General features: G+C 46.4%; 1 protein-coding gene across 1 annotated transcript in view; it reads right to left on the bottom strand.

The window, feature by feature from the left end:
• The window catches only part of PLB1 (phospholipase B1), a 112792-nt gene extending 86057 nt beyond the window's left edge, over positions 1-26735 (bottom strand). The window contains exons 1-9 of the mRNA XM_023747426.1: positions 26681-26735; positions 9926-9987; positions 7981-8053; positions 7076-7134; positions 4913-4953; positions 4379-4422; positions 2307-2397; positions 1945-1996; positions 17-103 (exon numbers count right to left, since the gene is read on the bottom strand). Of these exons, the coding sequence (XP_023603194.1) occupies positions 17-103; positions 1945-1996; positions 2307-2397; positions 4379-4422; positions 4913-4953; positions 7076-7134; positions 7981-8053; positions 9926-9987; positions 26681-26735 (564 nt within the window). The remainder of the gene's footprint in view (positions 1-16; positions 104-1944; positions 1997-2306; positions 2398-4378; positions 4423-4912; positions 4954-7075; positions 7135-7980; positions 8054-9925; positions 9988-26680) is intronic.
• Positions 26736-26989: the final 254 nt, after the last annotated feature.

Below are 26989 nucleotides of genomic sequence, written 5' to 3'. Positions count from 1 at the left end.
CCAGCCTGTGGTTTACCTGTTGGGTGGAGGGACACAGGTGACACTGGTTTGCGTTACTGAAGAACACATTGATTAGCTTCCAGTCATTTTGAAAGTCAAGTTCCTGAAGAAAAAGGCAACAGCATGAAAAAGCGATAGTAGTAAGACCTGATACCAAAAGGGCTTTCTTTTCATATCTTTCAATTTCACTCACCCACCCCCATAAAATCATAATTATATATTTTTTCAAAAAGAGAATTATGTGGTGGGAAACTCAAACTCTATAACTGATATAGAAGGCAACTTGGCAAAATATAGTTGAAAGATTTTTAAGGGCATACCTTTGATTCAACAATTCCATTTCCCAAAACATATTTTAAGGAAATAAGAATACATGAAAGATTTAGCTGCAACGATGAAGTCTTGTTTATAACAGCAAAAAACTGGAAACAACATAGATGTCTAATTTAGAGGATTGCTGCACAAATTGTCAAACACTTCTAAGATGAAACACTGTGTTGCCCTAACTGGTTTGGCTCAGTGGATAGAGTGTCGGCCTGAGGACTGAAAGGTCCCAGATTCAATTCTGGTCAAGGGCACATGCCTGCGTTTCGGGCTTAATCCCCAGTAGGGGGTGTGCAGGAGGCAGCCTATCAATGATTCTCTCTCATCATTGATGTTTCTATCTCTCTCTCCCTCTCCCTTCCTCTCTGAAATCAATAAAAAATATATATTTTTAAAAAGATGAAACACTGTGTAGCTACTAAAATGGTGTTAGAAAATGTAATTATTGTCATGGAAAATACCACACTTAAAAAAGCCGTTATAAAAGTATCTACATCGAGTAACATCCTAGTTTTATAAACTATACACATGTGCTTGGAATAAATGTGCCTTGAAAAAATACGGAAGAGGATGTACACTGAGTTGTCAACAGCAATGATCTCTGGTTACTATTCTTGTTTATCTGCGTTTTCTGATTTTTCTGTAATAAACATGTGTCACTTGCATAACAAAAAAAATAAACATTTGCTTTGCTCTTTAAGAGGCGGCATGATGCAGTTGAAGCACGAAAGACTGTGACTCAGCAACTTCAGATTTTCGCCCCAATTAGCTGTGTGAACTTGGACAGGTCACGTGAATTCCTCGGACTTCAGTATCCTCATCTGTAAAATTTCGGGCTTGGATTCAAGACCTCCCAGCTATTTTCCAGAATGTTGTGTTTATTCCAGAAATTCTGGGATTCCCTTGTTAAGGCAAACAGCTCTTTACGGCATATCTCCGGCGTCTGCCCTGAGCCTGTAACCTGCAATGGCCTGGCTCTCATGCCTGAGCTCTTTTAGTGAACGCATTGCCGACCGAGACAGCGGCTGCCCTTGGCTCCAGCTGTCCAGGCTCAGCGCTTGGGTACAGCCAGGTGGGTCCCAGGGCCCTGGCAGGTGTGTTACAGAGGCCTCCACCTCAGAATTAAAACAAACACGGTAATTAACAAGAATAACAATCGCCACTCCCACAACAATGACAGCTGCAGGCGCACCCAACACCTCATTGAATCTTCCTCAGTCCTGTGCTCCTGTCTCTTATGATGCCCATTTCATAAATGGGAAAACGGAGGCTCGGAGAGGTTGAGCGCCTTACCCAACTTTATACAGCGAATAGGTGGAGAATTCAGGATTCCCACTTAAACGGGTCTCCCTCAGGAACCCACGCTCTCAACCACCTCCCTGAGTGCGAAGTCGTGCAGTCCATCAGGATGGCAGGACCACACAGAACACCACGGTGCAGGTGACAAAGTGGCCCTGTGTTTTGACGGCCGCCAGGAAGGGCATATTCGGAGTGCCCAGGCCTCCCTGGTGGCTGGTTCAGGGCAGCGTGGCCGCAGGGCCTTGGCTGCCTGGCGTGTTCGGTCTGACTGCCTCGCACAGACACGGGCAGCCCCAGGCACAGAGCCAGGTGGGTTCTTACCTGGTTCTTTTTCATGCTCCTCACCAGTTCCTTTGCCTGAATCCACAAGTCTCTGCACAGAGGGAGGCGAGCGGAGAGGAAACCAGTTCAATATCACTTTGTCCAGGGCTGGAAGCTGGCCCCTCGCCCCCACCCAGGAGCCCGTCTCCAAGTCCAAGGCTACACGGCACCAGCCCTGGTTCTGGAGGGCAGACCGGGTCCTGATTTTTAAAATTAGGCCCATCAGGTAGACTTAAATCGGCGCAGGAGATGCAATTTGGCTCTGGCTTAACACAGACCTCTATTTTTAAGCCCCTTTGACTTTCCCAGGTCCCCCCTTCCCCAATGTCCCTACCCAGGAGAGAGCCAGGAAAGGAACTTACTCAGCACCAATGTGGGGTATCACTTTCCTCCCAGGGGTGCACACAGGCCTCAGAACAGAGGGATTGAAGTGTTTGATGATGTCTGAAAGGACTAAAGAAAGGGAGGGCTGGTCTGAGGGCTGCGGCTCTGACGGCTGCAGGTCACCTGTAGGGACTGTCCCTCTGGGGTGAGGTGCCCAGGGTCGCTGACCCTCTTCCAAACCAAGACCTTCACACCTGCCTGGGGCCGTGAGGTCAACCTCATCGCAGGCCCCCGGAAGCGGAAGCAAATGGAGCTAAAGATGAACATCTGCCCAGCGCTAGGCCAGGCTCCGTACTAAGCATCTTACATGAGTGACGGGGAAACAGGCTGAGAGAAGCGACGGTCCCCAGGCTAAGTGAAGCTGCGTGGCATGGACCCGCGGGGAAAGTGTGCAGGACAGGGACCTGGGCCGCTGTCTCCCGGCCCCTCTCTCCTGAGAGTGACAGCCGGTGGGAACGCTCTGGGGAACGGAGATCGGAGATCGGAGACCGTGTCCCAGAGCTGACAGCCAGAGGACCGCTAAAAATAGCGCTGCCAGGAGCAGTTACGTTGACTTGCTCCCGAGAGAGGAGAGGGCAGAGCGGGGAGAGTGTCATGGGAGGGAGATGCCCCCATACACTTCCCTCTCCAGTCCTCCCCTCTTTCCGCCCCCACCCAGAAGTGCCGGGGGCTTCGTGGGAGCAGAATCCGAAGGGCTCCCTCTGAAGGAGCCGCACTGTGCAGGCCACAGACAGGGAAGGGGTCCCTCCACTCCGCCCGCCCTGCCCTGCCTTGCACGTGGGCTGGGTTCACTGGCAGCTCCGGGGAGTCCTGCCTCTGAGGACATTCAGAGGCCAGATCTGTCCTCACTGCCCTACCTTCTGTGGCACCTCCTCCTGGCCCCTCTGCTGGTACCAGGACTTGGTACCCGGTGGGCAAGGACAAAACGGAAGCAAACTGAGGAACCAGGCAACGCCCCTGTGTTTGCGGTTTCAGGATCTAAACTACACTCTGTCTTCCCAGACACCACAAATATACCACCACCCCATTTAAGGGTAAACAGGGCCAAACCTAGGCAGAGCTGTGACAGTCACCCAGTCTGCCGGGGCCTCCTCTTTCGGAACCTCTGACCCTTTCCAAGGGACCCTCCCACCACTTTGGCCACCAGTAGCCCCTCACCTGTCAATCAATCCTGGAGGCTGAGCACCAGGTCTCCACCTCCCCTGCTGGAGGGCGAGGCTGAAGGCAGGCCCAGTGCCTTCCTCAGCCCCATCCTTTGCAGGAAGCCTAGTACCTCCCAGGCCGGTGGGGAATCTCCTGGCTGCACTGGCAGAGCACCGGCCACCTCACTGCACTGCTCTCAGGAGGTCAGCTCAGCAGAGCGCACGCACTGCGTCCGAGCTCCGAGCTCTAATTGTGAGGGAATGGCGGTTTCCTTGTCATTGATTCTAACATCCCACGAGCTAGCTCAGCTGGCGTTAAGGGACTTGAGGTTTCAGGATGACTTTTAATAGAGTCACAAGGGGTGTCGGATGTTAAATGAAAAAACAGGTTACAGATAGCATATCAGAAGCACATTCATATGTAAAAGAGCCCAAATGTTAACAACGATTATCTCCAGATGGTGGGATATAGTTGATTTTCATTTTTTTTTCTGAATCCAATTGGTATATTTATAGCTATAGGAGTTATTACAAAATGAAATAGGCTGAAAATTAGACCAGGCCCCTTCCTTTGGTGGGGGGTGGGCAGTTCCTGCAGATGAAGTGCTACTGGTCCAGCTCTGGGGGCCAGTGGGGGTGGGGGAGAAGGAGGCTCAGGACTCTGGCCCAGCCGCCCGACCCCTCTCCCACGTCCCCTACCCACCAAAGCCTCCTGGCGTCTCTTTGCTCAGAGACCCTCAGACACATTCCTCACGCCCTCCTTTCAGGGTTTGCGACTGTCCTCTCCCTTTCTCCTCAGGCTCCACAACAAAGTGGCCAATAGGGCACATTCTCTTCATTTACCAAGATGTGCTGTGTCGGGAGGGGTGGGGCAAGCTGGGATCTGGCCCCGAATGCCCAGGACTCACCTGTCACCACTCCCATGCACGCCTGCTGTGGCCTCCTCCTAACCCTGCAAGCAGAAGCAAACATGCACGTGTCAGACTGGATTTGTCACCTGCCAGCTACCCCCTTGGCCTCTGGGGTCTGTCTCCTGACAAGCTTCCGCTCAGCCTGGCTCCGCTTCTGTGATTGTCCTTCTTGGAGTTGGAGACACAGCTCAGATGGCAACGAGTCGCCCAAATGGGCCCACAGCTCCATCTGGGCCCTTCTCCCCACACCTCCGGCTGGAAGGGGCTGCGGACCCCGGGAAGAATGAGACAGACCCTGGCCCACCCTGCATGCTGCCCCTGAGAGAGCAGGGAGCCTGGATGGTGGTGGGAAGCGAGAATCCAGTGTGTGGCCTTTCCTGCTTTTCCTCCCAGGGGATTCACAGGCATGGGGAGTGTGGACTGAGAGGCAGGAGACTGGGGTCTCCTAAGGGACACCTGCTCCGAAAGGGGCGGAGCAAGGCCCTCTGAGGCTCGCCCAGCTCCACTGCTCAGTGATTCCAACATAGTTACCATGGCTGCTTCTCCGCACCGGCCATCCCCGGGTCTGGGAGCTGCAAAAGATAGCAGGTGTCACTCCAGCCGGGAAGGCAGCCCAGCCTGTCCTCCTGAGGCCCCAGCTGCCCGTCAGACAGCCTCTCCCACTGACTAACAGGGAAACACGGATCTAGAGGAAGGTCACATCACCCAGGCCAGTTTTTCAGGGAGGAAGAGTGGCAGGCTCCCTCCACAGCACATGGGGCAGAACCCGGAGAAATGGAAGGTGTGTGCATGTGTGTGCATGTGCATGCGTGTGTGTGCAGTGTGTGCATGTGTGTGCACTTGTGTGTGCTGCGTGTGCATGTGCATGCGTGTGTGCATGTGCATGTGTGTGCTGTGTGTGTACCTCTCCTGAGGCAGAGGAATAGGAGCTGTGAATGGGGTCTTCAATATTTTACACTCTATGTGTGTGTTGTGGTTGATTTGTACTTATATGAAACATGTACCACAAGTGTTAGTTTGAAAACAGTTTTTACATTTACAAATCTGATATTTAAAGTTCTATGAGGAAAAGGGAGTCCAGAGCAGTTAAACAAACAAGTGCTGGTTCCTGTCACAGGTGAGTGTTTGTGCGTTGGTTACAGAAATCTCCGGGAACTCAAAGCAAAAGTGTCCACATGATGGACTTTTCCCGTTAAATTCCCTGCCTTATTTTCCCAGGCCTGACTTTTTATAACCAGGCTCAGCTCACAAGAGCCAGCTCTCCGGCAGACAGGTTTTATTCTGCAGGTGGAGGTGCCCGTCAGTGTGATGATAATGATTCTGGGACACCATCCTGGACTGAAGCTGTATCTGGGCCTCGGGCTCACAGAAGGAGAAAGGATGCGCTGAGTGACAGGCAGGAGCTGGGGGTCTGAATAATTCATGAATACGGAGCCTTTCAGAGCTGAGACCAAAGACTGAAGTCGCTGATTGGCTTGACTACGGAAGCCTGACTCGGAGTGATTTTCCTGCAGTGAATTTCCTGCCCAAAGTGGAAGACTACGAGTCCTCCAGCGAGTGTCACACATTCAGGCTCTGGAATGCGAGCATCAGCATGCAGGGCACACGGCTCAGCGAAGTCAGTGTGCTACCCGTGAAACGAAACCTCTTTTCTCACCATCTTCCCTCTCCCAGCTCTCCCAGCAGTAAACCTCCAGCTTCACCCCAGTACACACACACACACACACACACACACACACACACACGTCACACGCGCAGCTTTGCCACCACCAGCACAGCTAGAGGCAAAGAGGACGGGGCCTCTGTTTGCCGATTTCACTGGGTCTGTGGTCAGTTTCTAAGTGAAGTCTCACACTTTGCACACAGCTGCCACTGTGCATGGAGTAGTGGGCTGGGGCCGGCAGCGAGGGGGAGAGGCTGAGGCTGCAGGGAGCACAGCCTGCAGCAGGGACGGGGAGGGACGCTGGAAGAGAGACGGTGGGCAGAGGTGGGAAGAAGACACTGGAGGGACAGGAATGTCCTGGTTCAGGTGCGGGGAGTATAGCAGGGCCCTGGGGCAGAGCAGAGAACATCTGCTAAGTGGTCTGTCTGTCCATGTGGGGGCCACTGGCATTGGAGGTGGGCAGCAGGGCAGTGGGCTTTTCCTAAGGGCAGGGGGATTGTGGAAAGCCAGGGTGGGGAAACCCATTGGCATTCGCTCTGCCCTCCAACCCTATTCTCTCCAGATGTCTCATTCTCTGTGCTCCTTCCTCTCTATCTTTCTCCTTCTGACCACGGAAAATATAACCCTTAAAATGTGTTAGCAAGAATAGATGTATTTTTTTTTTAATTTACCAAATAGATAAGGATTTTTTTTCTTTATGTCACAAATAGAAAGCTTAAGAGATTATTTTTTAAAAAGTCTGTGTAATCTGCCACTTAATTTATCAATGGGTTTCATTTACCAATGAGAAACTCCAAAAGTTTCCTCACCCGAACATAAAGGGGGGCACTCATTTAATTAAAGAAAAAAAAAGACTCAGAGCCCCCTAGGTTTTAGGATTTCCCCGTTTTAGACAATAATCTCTCTACCTGGTTACCATGAACTCATTCCGAGGGTTCATTGAAATCATGCATTGATTTCTTTTCTACCTACACTCCTTATAAAACAATCCCAATCCCTGTCTCCCACCTCCATCCCCTCAAAATACTCACAGTTCCCACATTGCCAATGGCTGCCACGAATTTAATATCAGAAGGTCTCAGAGAGTGGACTGCAATGACAAGAACCCAGGGAAGAGGGTCAGGTCTACAGTCCCCACAGGTGGGCCAAGGATGCTAAATGGAAGGGGCAGACCCCTGTCCTCCAGTCTGAGGACAGCTGTTAAAGCTGAGCCACGAGAGTGGAGAGCTGAAGACCAGGCGGTGGCTGGGAGCCCTAGGAACCTGCTCGAAAGAGGCTCACTCCTCTCTGGAGGCCACACTTTTAACTGAACTCAGGATCTCCAAAAGGTGTCCCATGGAAGGTCACTATGGGCCTCATTTTCCCTCTCACCTATCCCATGACTCTATTTCTGAACCACCATTAATAAGAGGACAAAACATTAAAATGAAAACCATTTGGGTACACAAAGGATCATACTGGCCTGAAGACTGCCAGAGAACAGCACTCAAAGCCTATGAACAGACGTAAACATTGGATGCAGGCTGTATCAAATGGTATACCAGGAAGCCTCCTTGACCATCTGGGCTACCAGCATTTCTAGAATTCAGTCTCCCTAGAAACCCCTTTCATATAATGGGCTCCCAAAGAAGCCATTTCCTAAGAAATGCATTGATTTCTTTCCTACCTACACTCCTTGTATAACAGTTCCCATAACACTGTCTGGTGGGCTCTCCTGGAGGCTGCCCTCATCAGCCAAGCCACTGTGGGGTCCTGTTGGTTTTATCTCTGACTGGTGTGTCAGACTGTCTGACAGTAGAAATAGATGAGGGGGAAAGGAGAAGGTGTGAGGGACTAGGGATGGGAAAGAGGAAAGACTTGAATCACCAAGGTACAAGGGAAGTAGGGCTGGAGCCTCTGTTGGCCACACCAGAGTCACGGCTCAGGGGTCACATACCTGACTCCGAAGGCACGTTGGGTCCTGGCTTCTTTGGGTTGCACACAAATGGAACATTCTTCAGGCTTTGCAACTGAAATCAAACATCAGAAACATCAACTGCCTTGAATGGAAACCCTGCAGGTCCTGAAAGCCTGGTGTAGAAACGAGCATGTACTTGTTCTATCTAGAGTCAAAGTCCAGAAGCAACAACTGTCCACAGTCATGGTCTTACTAATCCCCTACCGTTCACCTAGTACAGTGGTCGGCAAACTGCGGCTTGCGAGCCACATGCGGCTCTTTGGCCCCTTGAGTGTGGCTCTTCCTAAGCCTTAGGAGTACCCTAATTAAATTAATAACAATGTACCTACCTATATAGTTTAAGTTTAAAAAATTTGGCTCTCAAAAGAAATTTCAATCGTTGTACTGTTGATATTTGGCTCTGTTGACTAGTGAGTTTGCTGACCACTGACCTAGTACAAAGGGACATGTGTTTTTTGATGATTTTAGCAGGTGGTAGGTAAGGGTGCGTCCAAAAAGTGGGATGGAGAAAAAGGGAGCATAAAAATCAATTCTTGAGATGATGACAAAGTTCTGGAGGTGGACAGTAATGATGGTTGTGCAACAATGTGAATGTACCTAATGCCACTGAATGATACATTCAATATGATTAAAATGGTAAATTTTATGTTATGTACCTTTTACCACAATAAAAAAAGAAATAAAATAAAATGAATTAAGAAGAGACCCACTGTGCCTAGACTAAAAGACTTGAAAATCCATTTACGATATATTTATTTGTATTACCTACTTTCTCTCATTTAATTTGATGATTTACACAAAAGCAGGTAGTTGGAGCACTATGTTTATATGCTCCTGGAAACTGGGTAAACTTGAAACTGGAGACTTGAGTCTTCACCAGATTGGCGTGTCCTGAGCCCAGAGGGCTGCTGAAAGCAGAGGAGGGACTGGGTGGCCAGTGCTCGGGTCCTCAAGGCCACTCAGGCCTCCTCAGATGCTCCCCGGAGTCCAGAGCATCTGCTTCTGTGAATCAGATGAATGGCTTTGGGAAGGGAGATCACATGTTTTCTCCCCAGAACTGAAAGTGGCGGAGGAAATACGGCAGGTCCTTAAATAAAGTCATTTCACTCAACTTCTAACATGGATGAGATGCCATAGAAACTTAACTCTTGTCTAGAGCAATTAGTCTCTGGTAAAACCAGTGTCATTACAGGTCGTTTCACCGCAGAACCTATCAACGACGTTAAGTGAGGACTCACTCTACTCCAACAGGGGGAAAACGTGCAGTAAATGAGTTCCTTGGCCACATCTCTCACTATCACAAGACACAAGTTAATTCCTCTTGAATTACTGATTGCAGTAAGAGATAAAGCATTTACTCTCAACTCTTATCTTGTGGATGTTCTGGGAAGACCTAACCCAGATGCCTTCAGATAACTCACAGCATCTGCTTCAAGGTTCACGGAGATAACAGCCCATTTATAACGCATTCTGGACACTTCTGGGAACCACCCACTCGGTCTGCAGGACTGATGAGCCCCAAATTCCAGAAGATACAGTCATGCTGCCCTTGGCCTGCCTGGCAGCCAGGCTATCCCTGGGGGCAGCAGCTGACCCAGCTCATTCCCTCAAGGCAGGGACCTGCCAACTTGCATCAAGACTTGGATTTATGACCGGTCAGTGTGGCTCAGTGGTTGAGCATCGACCTGTGAACCAGGAGGTCATGGTTCTACTCCTGTCAGGGCACATGCCGGGGTTGCAGGCTCGATCCCCAGAAGGGGGCATGCAGGAGGCAGCCGATCAGTGATTCTCTCTCATCTTTGATGTTTCTTTATCTCTCTCCCTCTCCCTTCATCTCTGAAATCAATAAAAATATTTTTTTTTAAAGACTTGGATTTACCCACTGGAAGAGACCCCTATCCCTCAAAGAGGACAGAGCCCTTACCTCTGGCCATAGCTGCTCTTCCAATGCATTTTCTCCAGAGAAGGAATGGGCCTGGGTGGTCCCTAAAATAAAGCAAAAATAGTTCAGGTTATTTATCTGGAATTAACTCCCACCCAGATTTGCATATTGCCTGCCCTTCCTCCCAGCCCTAGCTGTGTGCCCAGCTTAGTAACATCCCTTGTGTTAGGAAAGTCTAGATTCCATTCCTCCAACTATCACCTCCATTGTTTGGAACACCCTACTTCCATTAAGGCAGCCGATTAGAGCAGAATCCCCCGGTTAAATAACAAAAGTGTTATCTGAGAGGGGTCAGCAATGACTCTATATCGTGCACAGGCACATCACGGCAGTTTCCTTTTTAGCTCCTTAGCAAAAGGCAGAACTCTCGAGGAAGGTCATGTTAGACAAATAGCTGTGTTGTCTGGGGAGCCAGGACAAAGCAGGGAGGTGAAGGCCATTCTGGAACAGTCTCACCAGTGAAGTGAGCTTAGGAGAAGGGCTCCTTGAGGGATTCCCAGCAGCCACAACTGTGCATAATGGCTGGGCAGGGGCTGTCTCGAGGGGTCTTGCTGAATGCAGGTGAAGGGGCAGAAAAGTCAGGTAGGGAGATGGCAAAGACACTATCCATCCCAGCTTACTGTGGGGCAGTCTTTTAAAACATTTTTTTTTAGTTTTAAAAAATAGATTTATTCTAAGTGTACAAATTAATGTGTTTTCTCATAAAGCATTGACCTTTTAAATATACAAATAATAGTATAGTACAGCACTCTAAATATAGGAACAAAATAATCACCCACAGTGCCACTACTCCTACAACCAAAAGTGATGTCATGTGCTGACACTCTCAAGTTCACCATCGGGCTCCAATCAGGCACACTTTTCATTCAGTTGTAGTTAATGTGGATGCAATTTTGTTCCTGCAAACTCCCTTTAATAAGCATTTTTCATGTTGTTACATAATCATGATGCATTTATGATACTGATGTGAATCAGAGATCTGGTCCCTTGCTTCCTCTGACTTCTCCCACCCAGTTCCCTGCTCTGGACACCATGTAAGGCCCTACCATGTAAGGTCCCACCATGTAAGGCCCTACCATGTAAGGCCCTACCATGTAAGGTCCTACCATGAAAGGCCCTACCATGAAAGGCCCTACCATGTAAGGTCCCACCATGTAAGGTCCTACCATGTAAGGTCCTACCATGTAAGGCCCTACCATGAAAGGCCCTACCATGTAAGGCCCTACCATGTAAGGCCCTACCATGTAAGGTCCTACCATGTAAGGTCCTACCATGTAAGGCCCTACCATGTGAGACCCCCAAGGGCACTGGGCAATGCCAGAGGGTGGTCTGACTTGGGGAACAGGGCTGAATTTCTTCCCACCCCGGCCTTCTTCTGCAGCTTTACTTGTTGGCCCTGAAAAGAAGTGATCTGGAGTTTGATGAGGAGCAAGAGGGTCCATTGGGAGGTCGGGCACTGGTTTCTATGCTGGAGCTCATAACAGGAATGATGGCTGTCGCCTGCCCGCAGATTGCAGCGACCCTTTTGAAATTCCCAGTAGAAGGTTTCTGGGCAGAAAGAGCCACATGATGGGAAGGCGCCGAGGTGTGGACAAGCACAGAGCCCTGGGAAAGGCCGAGCACAGGGCTTGTAACTGGAGGGGTGGGGGAGGGGAGGCGGTGGATGAGGCTTCCCAGACAGACAGCAGAGGGGCTGTGGATCTGCAAATGCCAGGCCACTCCATGCAATAGCAAGCCAGGAGCGGTCTTTGAAGAGATGAGTGCTAAGGCGTATTTCATGATCATCACTTGGCGTAGTGAGGCAGATGAATTAGCTGGGCAGAGATTGGAGACTATTTTGGTAACATTCTTTTTAAGCCAGGATAATAATCTGTATGGTAGCCAACACTTACATGAAATAATTCATGGAACCTAACGACTCTATGAGCTAAATACTATTAATCCCACTTTAGTGGTAAGGGCCCAGCAAGGTTAAGCAGCATTTTAAGGTGACACAGTTAGCAAATGATGATGGCAAGATTGGAAATGGGCGGTCTGGTTCATGGGCCATGCTCATAACCAGCGAGGTAAGTCCCAGCCCAACTCTAGACCAGGGCTCAGCAAACGTTCCCCGTAAAAAGCCAGACAGTCAGTATTTTAGGTTTTGCAGACCATACGGTCTCTTTCACAATCACTCAGCTCTGCTGCTGCAGTGTAAAAGCAGCCAGAGACAATATGTAAACACAGTAACTTCATTTATGAAGAGTAAAATTCGAATTTCATAAAATTTTCATGTGTCACGAAATATTCTTTTTAAAATTGTTCCCCGCTACAGAAAAGGGAAAAGCCTTTGTGAGTATCACCAAGCTGGTTTTGAAGTTTAATAGCCAACAGTGGGAGGAGGAGAACAGTCGGAGGACTGACACTACGAAACTGCAAGACGTAGTCTCCGGCCGCAGGAATCGAGACAGTGTGATATTGGCAAAGGAATAGACAACTAGACCCATGGAACAGACTGGAGAGCCCTGAAAACCCACATGAATAGAGTGAACTGATCCTTGACAAAAGAACAAAAGCAATGCAATGGAGAAAAGATGTCTGTTCAGCAAATGGTCCCGGAACAACTAGACATCCACGTGGAAAAAGACATGAATCTAAAAATGTCAAAACCATTCTCGGCTCACAGGTCCTACAAAAACAGGTGGAAGGCTGACTCGGGTGCATGGGTCATTGTTTGCCAACCGGTGCCTGGTCTAGGCTGCGACAGAAAGCGGTCATCAAGGTGAATGGGAGGGTGGCATCTCATTGGCAGTAGCCCTTAGCCCCAGGGACCCCAGGGCACCCTGGGACTGGCCTCTATTACCAGGCTGCTGCCGCCACCACACTTCTTCCCTGGGCTTTACCAGGACCTTCACAGACAGAGGAACACAGATGCCAGCAGCCAACTGTCCCCTGGTCTGAGACACGTCGCACTCAGCACCTCTCATCCTCCAGGCTCCGGACTGAGCAATAAAACACTGCTCCACAAAGAAAGCCACTGGTCCCCTGAGGTATGTAGTTGTTTTCTTATAAAAAAAGTTTTTTATGATAGCGAGCTTACTCAGAACTCTATACAAATTTTAAATGAAATAATACAAGCAGAAAAAAAAAGAAATAATATAAGCAGAAGATCTAGCCCACTGCCTACGCAAAGTATATATTGAAACAGGTGAATTTTGGTAAACGGTGATATTGCTTCACCATCAAAACAATCCAGGGAGGCAGATGTGATTATTAGTATACTCTTATAACAGCAAAAGGGAAAAAATATTTTAGAGAGTCGGGGCTGGGTTGAGAGATCCTATCTGCTGACTCCAGTTCTAAAAGGTTTTAAAGGGGCTCAAAGAGGCTATTTTTGAAGACAGTTGATGGATCCTTACATTTTTTTTCCTGCAACTATTCTGAACTATGCTGGGCCTTACTTCTTTCCTCTGCAGACAGTCTATTTTGCATTTCCACATTGAGGAGAAGGGAGGGAAGGAAGGGAGGGGGTAGAGAGAGATAGAGAGATAGAGAGAGAGAAGCTGTTCAGAGTCATAAATGCAGCAAGAATTTGAGGGGTCCAGAGCCAAAGAGAAGTAAAGAGAGTAAGCCCAACAGTTGATGCTGTTTTTACCCTTGAAGCATTTGCCAAATCACAGGCCACAGATATCAGCAGGTAGGAGGCTGATGAGCTGTGAAGCTTCAGGCAGTTCCACGGAGGTGGGGAAATACTGGAGTTCCATGCCCGTCAGGAGGAGGGGCTGCGGGAAATGTCCCGGGCTTTCAGCTGGGACTCAAAGACTAGACCCTGGGAGTAGGGATGCACTTGAAACAGACCAGCCTCCAAAAACACTAAAGCCGGGCTTTCTTGTTTGTTTTAGTTTTCAATTATAGCTTACATTCAATATTATTCTGTATTAGCCTCAGGTGTACAGCATAGTGGTTAGAAAATGATGTACTTTACGGAGTGGTCCCCCCAATATTTCGAGTACCCACCTGGCCCCATACATTGTTATTATGACATTATTGACTATATTTCCTCTTCTGTCATTTACACCTCAATGTGATTATTCTGTGACTACCAATTTGTACTTCTTAATCCCTTCACCTTTTTACTCAGCCCCCAACCCCCCACCCCTCTGGCAACCATCAGTCTGTTTGTTCTCTGTATCTCTGACTCGGTTTCTATTTTGTTTGTTTGTTTGTTTTGTTCTTTAGATTCCACATATAAGTGAAATGATATGGTATTTGTCTTTGTCTGACTTATTTCAGTTAGCATAACACCCTCTGGGTCCATCCATGCTTTCGCAACACGTAAGATTCCATTGCGTATATTTGTCACAGCCTGGTTCCAGATTAGATTAAGGTGATCTGTCTTTATCTAAACACCTGCCAAAAGCAAAGCTAAAGCCTTGATGGAAAAAGATAGCAACACCCAGAACATGAAATTATCTTTCTGCTTTTTCATATACAATGCCTGTCGTTTAATAATAAAAACAATTCCCAGGAGACAACACACAATAAACAGAAACCAAGAGAGAAAAACAAAACAAACAACAGAAAGTGAAAAGTGGGGGACTGATGTGGGAATAAATGGGTAAAGTCTGCAGCTTTGTGAACCTGATGTTTTGTTCCCCGTTTGGGATAGAGGTGAACGGATCAGATATTTAACAGGGAAACCCCGGCAATGAGCACTGAAATATGCTCTCACATATGCCAGGCTGACTGGAAATCTATGTATGTGGTGGAGAAACCTGCAAGAGCCCCACGTACAAGTAAAGGAATGAGAAATGAGAATTGGCTGCAACTTTGTGTTTATTTTCCAATCTACTCACAGACCAATAAACAGAACCCTACAAACGCTAGGTGTCTGGGCATGACCTCTATCCAACCATTGGCTGATCACGAAGCCATGCAGACCCAGGCATGAGCCCCTAGGATTCCAGGTTAAAAAAATAAATACGAGAAATAATAAACTGAGCAAAGAAGGCATCAGTGGCAGGATAGGTGAGGGAGACTGATTCTACAATTTAAGTCCAGGCAAGTTCCAACGACTCCTAGAAAAATAAAGCTGAATCCAGACTTGCTAAATTTTATTAGATACGTCCAGTTATAAACGAAAAGTTTCTAGAAATGCCTCAAACCTGAAAAGTTAGGCTTGTGCTCAGGAAAAAGAGCAATGAATGGAAACTGGCTCTGAGTGGACTCAGTGTTAGATTTTGCAGGCAAAGTCTTCAAGGCAGCTATGGGTTGAAAAGAATTTTAAAAATTATGTTCCAAGAACTACAGAAAAACATGTAGACTAAAGACTCAATAAATAGAAGAGATATATATATCTTCTTTTACATATATTTACATAGATATAATATATACTTATAATCAATTCCAGAGCTCAGAAGTACAATAACTGAAGGATTTACTAGATGGGCTCAGCAACAGACTTAAGATGGCAGAAGAATATGTAAATGTAAAGAGAGACCAATAGAAAGCAAATTTCTGAAAAAGATAGAGGGGAAAATAAACAGAGATCTGTGCATACTGTCAAGCATACAAACATACAGGTAATGACTCCTAGAAGAATCAGAGAGAGAGAAAGAGGCAGAAAAAGATTTGAAGAGATAATGACTTGAAAACTTCTCACATTTGATGAAAAATATTGAGCCATACATAGAAGAAGCTGTATAAAGACAAAACCGTAGGTAGGAAAATCACAGAGAATTTTACCAAGACACATCAACTCTAATAAATGTTATGTCTAGGCATAGTTCTAAAGCCAAGGGGGGAAAAATCTTGAAAATAGCAGAAGAAAAGCAACTTTTTGAATATATGAGACCAACATGATGATTAATGGCTGACTCATTATCAGAAACAATGGAGGCCAGATGACAGTGGAATGACACATTCAAAACGCTAAGAGGAAAATGGTTCTAGAGGGAAGCATGGAATAAAGTACAGAACGAATAAATGTAAAGGGAAATCCAAAATAATATTGACTGTAAAAAAAAAAACCCACAGAAGCCAGAAAACTATGGCCCATAGGGTCAACTCTGTCCACAGCCTATTCTTGTATGGTTCTCTAGATAAAAATTGCTTTTACATATTTAAAAGGTTTGGGGGAGGGGAGGAGAAAATGGAAAGAAGAAGAATATGTGATAGAGACCATATATGATCCACAAAACCTAAAATATTTACCATTAGGCCCTTTACAGAAAAAGCTTGCCAACACCAATATAAATAATAAAAATAATATAATGTGGAGTTTAAAATATATGAAACATTGTTGTGTGAGCAGATTTGGCTGGAGTAAATGGAGTTACACTGATATTCGACTTTAATAACTCAAGGATGTATGTTGTAATCTTAAATGCCAAAATAACAAAAAAATGTATAATCGGTGAGCTAATAATGTTGAGTAGGGTAGTGGAACTGAAGCAAAAAAAAAGAATAAAGGAGAAAAGATCATAAAACAGGTAGGATACACTGAAAGTGTTAAATAGTCAGATCACTTGGGAAAATCAGAAAAAAGATGCTAAGAGGAGGTGTCTGACACATGGTAAAGATGCAGTAATTGCTAGTTATGATTATTATAATTCAGTGTCAGAGAGATGGTTAGCATAGACCATTTTTCAGACCCTTCCCAGCTCATATTCTGGGTTTTCCTCATAGAACTATATAGTTCACGTTTTCAACTTGAAAATCTCGATCATCCATGATTAACTGACTGCCCTGGGGTGTCACAAAGAGGCTCTACCTGGAATCAATGTTAATGTCCAGACCTGAAGACCCACATGGAAACTTCGGACCCCTTGGTCCTGTCCCCACTGAACCCTGGAATGGCATGGGCCCTCTCTCCGGTTCTCTGCTTTCCACCAGGTAAATGGGAAGAAAGTTTCTTGCCTATTCCTGCAGCGCCCTTAGGCACTGTGGGAAAAATTGTCAAAGCACCTGTGACCTGACTGAACTCAATCCAGGAATCCCAAGGGAATTTTTCCCCTTTGGAAGGTTGTTTTAGCCCAAGCTCATGGATCTATGAAAAGCTTAGAGCTCTCCAAAGAAAAAATCCCACCTCCATAAGGTCAGTAAGGGAAAAAACATGTACTTCTCCACCCTGATGGGCATGAGAGAGAAAGACATCTGTGCACACTCTAAGAGACGGGCTTGGCTAAGATCAATCACCCTCAGTGGATACAGCCACCACGAGGGCCTGGAGCTGACAAAGGGCCCTTAGAGCTTTGGTCCTTGGCTCCCAGAAGTCACACTCAATTCTCCCTCAGGGAAGTACCTTCTGGAGCAGTGATTCTCAACACATCGCCTGCTGCACAGCCCCACAACACAGAGATGCAGATTGGACTGGCCCTGCCATTTTGTGACCTTGATCAAGGGTTCCCCTCACTGAACTTGGACTTCCTCATCTACAAAGTGGGGGTGAGATTGGCTTCCCTTCCTTCCTCATGGGGCTGTCATGAGGATCGAAGAAGAAGAAAGTGCTGTGAATGAGAGGGCTGTACACATGCGAGGGGTGAATGGTCTCTCTGGACAAAAGGAAGGGGCTTGCCCCGGGCAGTGGGGAGGACGGTCAAGGCCAACACATGTGGCCTTAAGTCCACTCTTGAGTGTACATTATATTCTTGGGCTCTTTGAAGGTGTATACTGTCCTCACAGCAACCCCAAAGAGTAGGTAGATAGGATCCTGTGGGCATGTTTTACAAGCTCAGAGAGGCGAGGTGATTTCCACCAGCTCACACAGACGGAAGGCAGGGCAGGCCATGCACCCCCCACTGCACCCACTGAGCAGCGAGCTGTCCTGGTGAGCTGGGAAGGGGAGGGTCCAAGTCAGCCAGTGTTTGTCCCCTGTACTCCTTTGGGCTGTGCTGCTGGGCTTTCACTGTCATTCCCACTCGCATCCAGGGCCTTTGGGCTGCTGCTGGCCACCTGTGAGCAGGCACATGACTGTCTGTGAGTGCCGAGTCAGAAGCCATGAGTCACGCCTGGCTGCTGCTCCAACACGAGAATTCCCAGTGCTCCCAGGAACACGGGATGTTAGCTTGGGGAGTCACATGCCATAGTCAGTGGAAGGTGACACGGAGGGCCAGAGAACCTTTCTGGGGTAGCTAGTCTGACCTCTGCATGTTTGTCTGAGAATTCTGGAATGGCTGAGGCGGGCGGATCTTTGAGGTCATCTCATTTAATACCTCTAGACACTAAAACCCAGAGAGGTTCGTAAACTCGCCAGAGACCATTCAGCAAGTTAATAAAAGGGTCATGTGTGGAGCTCGAGTCTCCTTAACCGACTCTGGTATGCTTTCCCCGACACCAGGGCCTTTTTACAAGGTTATAAAAAGGCTTATTAGTATGGATGTTGTTCTATAACCCCAGTTCCCAGCATATGGGAATTTCTTCTGTGGCCAATAGGACTCACACCGTCACAGCCCCTGGGTAGACACAACCTCTAGTCCAGTGGTCGGCAAACTGCGGCCCCTTGAGTGTGACTCTTCCACAAAATACCACGTGCGGGCATGCACATACAGTGCTATTGAAACTTCGTGGCCACACTCAAGGGGCCAAAAAGCCGCATGTGGCTCGCGAGCCGCGGGTAGACACAACCTCTAGTCTGATGAGATTACAAGAAGCATTAGAGATGATGTGGACAGTGCCAAGCCACCATTCTCTAAATACTCCACGTCTTGTGCTGACGACCACAGGGAGACACCACCACCCATTACAGATCCCATTCCAACCAGAGATCAGTGCACCCTCATGTCTTCATCTACTGATGTCACCCAAGATCCCACAACCACACCCTGTGCCTCTAGACCGGCAAGGAGGCTCTAGGGAGCACCCTAACAGGAGAGAACATACCCCAAGTTGACGTGAGTTTTGCTGTTGACTGACTTTATGACCTCAGACAGGAATGCTTTGCTTTTAGACTGTATTTTTCCCCAACTTCCTCCTGGGGACAATTGAGGCAGACCCAGAACCAGGAAGGAACACCCTGAAGAAGAGGGTCCCGGGTGAGAGTGAACAGGTGGTGCCTGGGCAGCACCTGGAGCCCCAACTCCTCCTACAGTAACATCCTCCCTGACCCCTCCCAGCGGCAGCCACCAAGGGCCAAACGTTAAAGGGGAAGGACCTTGGACCCTCAAAGTTGGGCGTGGGGGGAGTAGGCAGGGATGATGATTGGTGAGCTCCAACCAGAAGGGACTCTCAGGGAACTGTGTGCCCCCTCAGGAAGCGCTCCTCCCGGAGACGACTGGGAATTTCTGGTGGGAAGAAAGGAGCAGTCTCTCACTGCCATGCTTGGGCCTTCCCAGAGCCCCGCACACTCGCTGCCAGGCCTCTCCAGAGCTGGGCACACTGATTCACCAGTGTGCTGTTTTCTGACTCATGACCTTTTACGTCTGAACCTAACAGACACATCTTGCCCCAAACACCACTTGCATTAGGCTACTTCCTGCTGAAGAACCTGTAATAGCCCCCCACTTCCGCTCTAGCAAATTCAAATTCTAGAGTGCTGGGTGACCATGGGCTGGTCACTTTACCTCTTTAGGGTTCCGTTTTCGTCAATGTGAAAGAAAAGATTTGGATTAAATCGTTTCAGAAGTCTCTTCAAACCGGAAGACATGATCATCTCTATTGTTCTCCTTGTCTTGGGATTTCAAAATTCCCCTTTATGTAACTCATTGCCTCCCCAGATCAACCCTGCAGTCCAGACCAGGCCTGCTCCCTGCTCCTCACACCCATGTGTTGGGCCCCCACTTTGCCTTTGGCGGTGCTGCTCCCCACACTTGTTTGTCCTCCTTGTTCCTCTGTGTTTATTTAATCCCACTCAGCCTTCAGCGCTCAATCGAGTTTCACCTCCCACATGAAACTTCCCCAGCCCACATTCATCTCTCGGTTCTCTGAATCCTACTGTTTTCATTACAGCTACTTGCACCTATTTTGGCACTTAATTCTACTCCAGTGATTTTATGCAGATCAGCTCTCTCTCCCCAGAGGGTTCCTTACATTTGGTTTATGATCTACCAGCCAGGCTCAGCCTAACTCCTGTTCTTAGAAGGGTGCTCAGACAGTTGACTGACAGTAGCAAAAATGCAGCTGGATGAAAATGATTGACAATAAAGTCCTAAAAATGTACAAGGTACAGACGACATCCCAGGCAGGCAGGACTCCTGAGCCTCCAGAGGAAATCCCATACCTGGGTGGGGATGCCACCAACTCGGTATATGACCCAAGTAAGTCCCCACCTGTCTCTTATCAAAAACCGGGAGGACTTGGGCCGCCGGAAGTTCTCCAAGATTGCTTCCAACTCTTATGTGGCACGACCGCGTTTCCAGAAGGCTGGGCTAGCAACCTCCAGGAAGGAGGAAGGACGCTGGGCCCTTGTAAAAACGAACATTGACCAGCTTCCTTGTTCTAATAAGAGAAGAGATACTTCTTTGCTCCCACCTCTGGCCTTGCGGCGATGTGCCTGGCACAGGGGCATTGCCAAGGCATGACAACCTCCTGGCAAGCTTCTGACCATTTCCAGGAAAACGAAATTCAGGTGCAAGTTGTCTTTTCTTAGAAACGGTGATTTTTTGCTAACTTGCTTTTGCCAGTTGCAGCTTTGAGGTAATGATGTTTCAGCTTTATAAACCCAAACTTTCAGAGCTTTTCCTATGTGTTGCTTGTCGATGTTAAAGCTTCAATAAAGCCCGGTTGTGATTCTTTCTTCCCTGAGGCTGGACTGTAATGCAGGGTGGTGGTCAAGGGTCCCAGCTCTGGACTCTGACTCAGGACTGAATTCTGACTCCTGTACTTATTAGCTGGATGACCTTGGGCAAGTTAATTGTACACCCCTCGTAAAGGGGAGCTGTTATATAGGCACTGTGCTTGATGTGGAGCTTGGCTGTTCAAAAGATCACACCATGAGCTTAGTTTGAAGTGATCCTCAAATAGTAATGTCCCCAGTGCCTGACAGAATGACACATATATAGTCCCTGAACACAGACACTTTTATCCTAGGCCTCAAAGAATCTCACAAATAATTTTTTAAGGAGTTTGAATAGCTCACAACAAAACAAAACAAAATCAAGCACAGAAAGAAACAGGAACATTGACTAAAACAAAAATTAGCAGAAAAGATAAATAGAGCAGAATTAGATCAAAGACTTTGGATACTGAAATTATTAGACACATATTCTAAAACTATGTTTAGAAAAAGATACACTTGAGGGTATTTGTAGGAACACAGAATCATTTTAAAAAATAATATCGTGAACTTAGTAACTAAATGTAAATTAAATTTGGAAAGTAAAGTCAATTTTCAAAATCTTCAATGATTTTGAGAGCTTCAGGTTTAATAGCAAATTGGACAGAACTGAAAGAATAAACAAACAGGGACACATGTCACAATAAATTACTCAGACTGCAGCATAGAAAGGCAAAAAGGTGCTGAAGTTGGAAGAGAAGCTAGAAGACATGGCGTATAAAAGTTAGGAAACCAACCAACATTTCAGGATACATTGCTAAGTGAAAAAAAATCAAGATGCAGAAAATGTATGTAGTAGGTTATCTTTGTGCAAAAATGAAAAAAATAGTAATATATTTGTAAAAAGAAACATTGATTAGAAAATACTGAAATTGGTTACCTACAGGGGTGGGTGGGAATAGAATGGAAAGGCTAGGGAAGGGGAGGGGACTTCTCTGAGGTTATCTGTTCACATAGTTTTGATTTTTGAACCATGTTAATATGTTATATATTTTTAAAAATAAAGTAAAAATCAACAAGAGCAGGAGAAACCTTATAACTGAATACAAACAGAGACAAACTTGACTATATGTCAAACAGAGCACATAACCACACAAAGAAAACAAAAAAATTAATGCATGTGATTTTGAACAACGTGTTTTGATTAGACACCGTGAGTGGGATATATGTAGTCTAAGACAAAGAACTTCATTTGGTGGTTGTGGTGTTACTGCTGTAATAATTCTAAATTATGATGTATATATCTTAGGATTTGGCAAGTGAATAAATTTATTGATATTTATAACACTGGCTACACCAACAAATATGGAATGGGGGAAGGAGACAAAAGACTAGTTCTAACTAAAATTAGAGATGACTGTATGAACTATTTTTTCTTAGCTCTGTCCACTGAGAGGGCTGAGATATAATGACATTCCAGCAGCAGTGAACACCCCTAGCACCCAGATCTTGGTTTCTAAACAAAATCCCCTACCAATTGTAACCTTGAAGAAATGGCTAATTGCATGGTTGAGACAGAAAAAATACAAGATTAGCTTGAAATAGCTGTTCCATTAAGTTAAAAAAAAAAGTGCTTAAAAAATTGATGGGGCCCTAGCTGGTTTGGCTCAGCGGTTGGAGCACTGGCCCATGGACTGAAGGGTCTCGAATTTGTTTCCAGTCAAGGGCAGGGTGCAGGCTCCATCCCCAACCCAATCAATGTGTCTCTCTTTCATCGATGTTTCTCTCTCTTTGTCTCTCCCCCTCCCTTCCACTCTGTCTAAAAATCAGTGGAAAAAATATCCTCGGATGAGGATTAACAAAAGAAAAAAAAAACTGCTGGGGACACAGGAATCAACTTATAGGAGCTCTCATCAGCCAAATCTGTAATAACTTGAGCACCAAAATATATAATGGCAGGACTGGCTTATAACACACTGATTTAGAAAAGAATCTGTATGTCCATTTTATATTAAAATGATCAAACATACAAAGAGTGGGGAAGAGAAGAGAATCTCTTTTTTTATGGAGGAATTCCAACTAACAATATTAGAAGAGGTAATAGACATTTTAAAGTCACCAATTTACACTCACGGTAATAATCAATCCAGGCAAGAATCATCAGTGGATGCTAAATACCATCGGGCATAAGAACAGTCACAGGGTATCACAGCATCTCCCTGCAGATAACGTGAGTCACACGGGGGAAGGCACCGTACAAGGGAGAAACCTGGCAGACACCATCATAAACAAATGATGAAATTTAACATCACCAATTAGGGTATTTACCAACGTCAGGTGTATCCCCTAATGTGACACAGCTAGGAGGCAACATTACCTGTGTTGCATTTCTGCCCTAGAGTTTAATCTGATTCTAGCGATAAAGAAATTATTTGGCAAATCCAAATTGAAGTGCACACGACAAAAGCCAGCCTACAAAAAGCCTAACGAAATGTTCTAGATTGAAAGAGATTAAAGAGTCAGGACAAGTAAATGCAATGTGTGATCTTTGGTGAATCTAATAATCAGTGACTGATAAGTCAACTAATTTATTTCACCACAGTAGCAGATTAGAGAAATAAATCATACAATCATCTTAATAAGTGCAGAAAAATATTCAATAAAATTCAACATCCTCTTACGATTTTTTAAAAACTGTTAGAAAATTAGGAATAAAATAGGAGTTTTATTTTTATTTTATTTATTTTAATTTTATTTTAATTTGGGTTTCATAAAGAGTTATCTATAGAACAGTCAGAAGTGAACACCGTACTTTCTGACAAAACATTAAACACTTTTTTTAAAAAAAAAAACACCTTTGGAATAAGATAAGAATACCTCCAACCACCACTTTTGTGAAAAATTGTCATGGAGGTACCCACCAGAACAGTAAGGCAAAAGCTAGAAAAGGTACAGAGATTAAAAAGAGAGCAACAAAACCTGTCATTATTGGCAGGATGTGTCTATAGAAAATCCAAAAGAATATACAGATAACATTAAAAATTTGTTTAATTGGGTTCAAAATCAATATATAAAATCAATTTTATTTCTAGACACCAATAGCAAACATTTTCAAAATAAAAATTTAAAAATCTGTTTACCATACAACAAAAGTCATATGCCTGAGACACATATGTGAGGCCTGAACAGAGAAAACGATAAAACTTTGAGAGGATTAAAGATGTAAGTACATGCTCATGGTTTGGAAAACTCAATATTGTGAAGATCTCTATTTCCCCCAACTTGGTTCATAGATTTCAAAGCAATTTCTGTCAAAATCCAAACAGGTTTTTCCTTTGTTTGGTGGAAATTGACACATTGATAGTAAAATTTATATGAAAGTTTAGGGCCAAGTCACTCCTTAAAAAGAAGGAAAAATAGCCCTCGCCAGTTTTGCTCAGTGGATAGAGTGTCAGACCGTGAACTGAAGGGTCCGAGGTTCGATTCTGGTCAAGGGCACGTACCTTGGTTGCAGGTTCTCTGGCCTTGGTAGGGGTGCATTCAGGAGGCAACCAATCAATGTCTGTCTGTCTCTCTCTCTCTCGCTCTCTCTCCCTCTCCCTCTCCCTTTTACTCTCTCCAAAAATCAATGGAAAAAATATCCTTGAATGAGGATTAACAACAACAACAACAACAAAACAAATAAAAAAGGAAAAATAGACTTGTTTTTTCCGAATAATAAAACTTACTATAAAGCTATAGAATTAAGACAACGTGCTGTTGGCACAGGGATAGACCAATGACCTAATAAAGCAAAACAGAGTTTGAAACAGATGCAGGCACATAGGAATCCTTTATATATGAGCAGAGGCGGCTTGTTAGAGCTGTGCGGAAACAACTGCTCAGTAAATGGTGCCGAGACAAGTAGGCCTCTGCATGCAAAATATGATATATAATTGGGGTTGTCTCTCCCACACATCACAAAAGTCAATTCAGATGCATTAAAGACCCAAAAGAGAAAATCAATTCATAACGTTTTCAGAAGGAAATACAGGATATCCTCATGATTGCAAGGCAGAAGAGGATTCTCCAATAAGAAGCAGAGAGCACAAACCATAAAGGAAAAGATGAAATACTTTGGAAATAGAGAGACTGAATATACAAACAAAGGCCAGACCACAGCTGACAATGGAACTCCGAGCGCCCACACATCTGCAGCAGCCTAGCCCAGAAGCCCAACCACTACCCTCAGCCTAGGCCAGTGATGGCGAACCTATGACGCGTGTCAGAGGTGACACGCGAACTCATTTTTTTGATTGATTTTTCTTTGTTAAATGGCATTTAAATATATAAAATAAATATCAAAAATATAAATCTTTGTTTTACTATGGTTGCAAATATCAAAAAATTTCTATATGTGACACGGCACCAGAGTTAAGTTAGGGTTTTTCAAAATGCTGACACGCCGAGCTCAAAAGGTTCGCCATCACTGGCCTAGACGGTTGGGACTTGGCCCATGACTGCAGTTTCCCTACTTTTGTCCCTGCTTCCTACTCAGGACCAACCTGAGGAAGCCAGATATGTTCCCCAAAGGGATCACCTCAGAGGCCTCCAGCCTCCAACCAGAGCACCCCTGCAGCCTCCCCCTTCTCACTGTCAAGCTTTCCCACGCCCCTGCCTGCCTTGGAGTCTGCCCATCACACGTGACAGTGGCGGACCCCTTGCTATAGCCACCTCTGAATAAATAGCCTCCATTTGTTCTCATTTGGGTGGTTTTCACTCCCCCCCCCACCCCCGCCCCGAATTAAGGAATTTGCTCATCTACAGTTCCCTAAAGAGGGTGGAAAGATGAACTTCAGAGTATACGATATCTGCCGTACTTACAACAACAAAGAGCAAGTGCACAGCATGTACAAAAACTCCTAAAAACCAACGAAGAAAGGACAAACCCCTACAAAAATGGGAGACACGCTTGAACAGGTACTTTATGAAAGAAGAATTCAAATGGTCAACAAACATTTTTTTTTAAAGAAGCACTACAGCCTCATTAGCAATTAGGGAATGCGATCACCTGTGCAATAAGTACAGCAGGCATGACACTCCCACCTCACACCCCACCCACCTTGCACCCCTACCTCACACCCCACCCACCTTGCACCCCTACCTCACACCCTACCCACCTTGCACCACCACTTCAATGCTCCCCACCTTGCACCCCCACCTCAATCCTCCCCACCTTGCACACACAGCCCCAGACTCAGAGGGTGTCTGACTAGTCCAAGGTGAGCAGCAGGACCGGCACTTGCACCCAGCGAGGCCGGGCTGCTGTCCATTGCCTCCTCCTTTCCTCTGTGGCCTCCAGGGAAGTGCTTTCACTCCGGGCCCAGGCCTCTCATCTGGAGGGCTGACATGACACCTTTAAAGCCCTCCTCAGTTTAAAGGATTCTGTCTTTCTAACCAAAGGGAGGAGGGGAGAGCCAGGGGTCAGGTGACAAAGGGCACAGAGGGACTGTGGCAGGGGCACAACCTTCTCCTAACCCTTGGCGTCGGGAGAAACCCAAGCCCTGCCTGGTAGCCCACTCTTCCCATCAGGGCCAACAGCACTCAAGAATGTGGGCAGTCCTTTAGAATTCATCAGCCTGAAATCTGCCTTCCTCTGTCCTTGCAGCCAAAACGAAAGCCATAAATAGGACCATCAAAATGTGCTTATCATTAGCAGCGGCATTTCCATGTTACGGATGAGAAGAAAAAAAGAAAAAATCAAGGTTCAGAGAGGGAACACTTGTCCTAGGCCACGCAGCACAGAGAACGAGAACCCAGGTCTTTGTGACCCTACACTAGTGGTCAGCAAACTGCAGCTGGAGAGCCACATGCGGCTCTTTGGTCCCTTGAGTGTGGCTCTTTCCACAACAGCCTCTGGGCCGAGCCCTGGGCACCTCACCGCAGCACTCCAGCCTGCTTGGCCCCAAACTGTGCATTTTGTGCTAATGAAAAGGACACATTCCTCTCCGAAGCTCCATGTCTCAGCAGCGCGGAGCCACCGGCAGGCCCACCCATCGCAGACTTACCTGGCCCCAGAAGCAGGAGCAGCCCCAGCAGGAGAGCGTGTGGCCGCGGCCCCATGCCGGAATCCTCCAGGTGTCTCGGGTCAGGGGTGAATTGTTTCCGCAGATGGGCTGTCACTCCTTTTATGCGCCTGTTGTCTGATAGTGCGCCTGTCATAAATTTTACTGTGTTCACCTTTGAAAGGGGGCAGTGGCGGCTGTAAATGATAAATATTAACATTTAGGCAGAAGATTTCTCAGGGCGGATGGGTCAAAGATGGGCCTGGGCTCCCAGGATGATGGGTGCCCAGAAATTGCCACTGTTGGCATTGG

The sequence above is a fragment of the Myotis lucifugus genome, unplaced genomic scaffold (genome assembly GCF_000147115.1).
Source record: "Myotis lucifugus unplaced genomic scaffold, Myoluc2.0 scaffold_873, whole genome shotgun sequence".
Taxonomy (NCBI): Eukaryota; Metazoa; Chordata; class Mammalia; order Chiroptera; family Vespertilionidae; genus Myotis; species Myotis lucifugus.
Note: the sequence above shows the minus strand (reverse complement) of the source record. Positions and strands in the feature narration are given on the sequence as shown.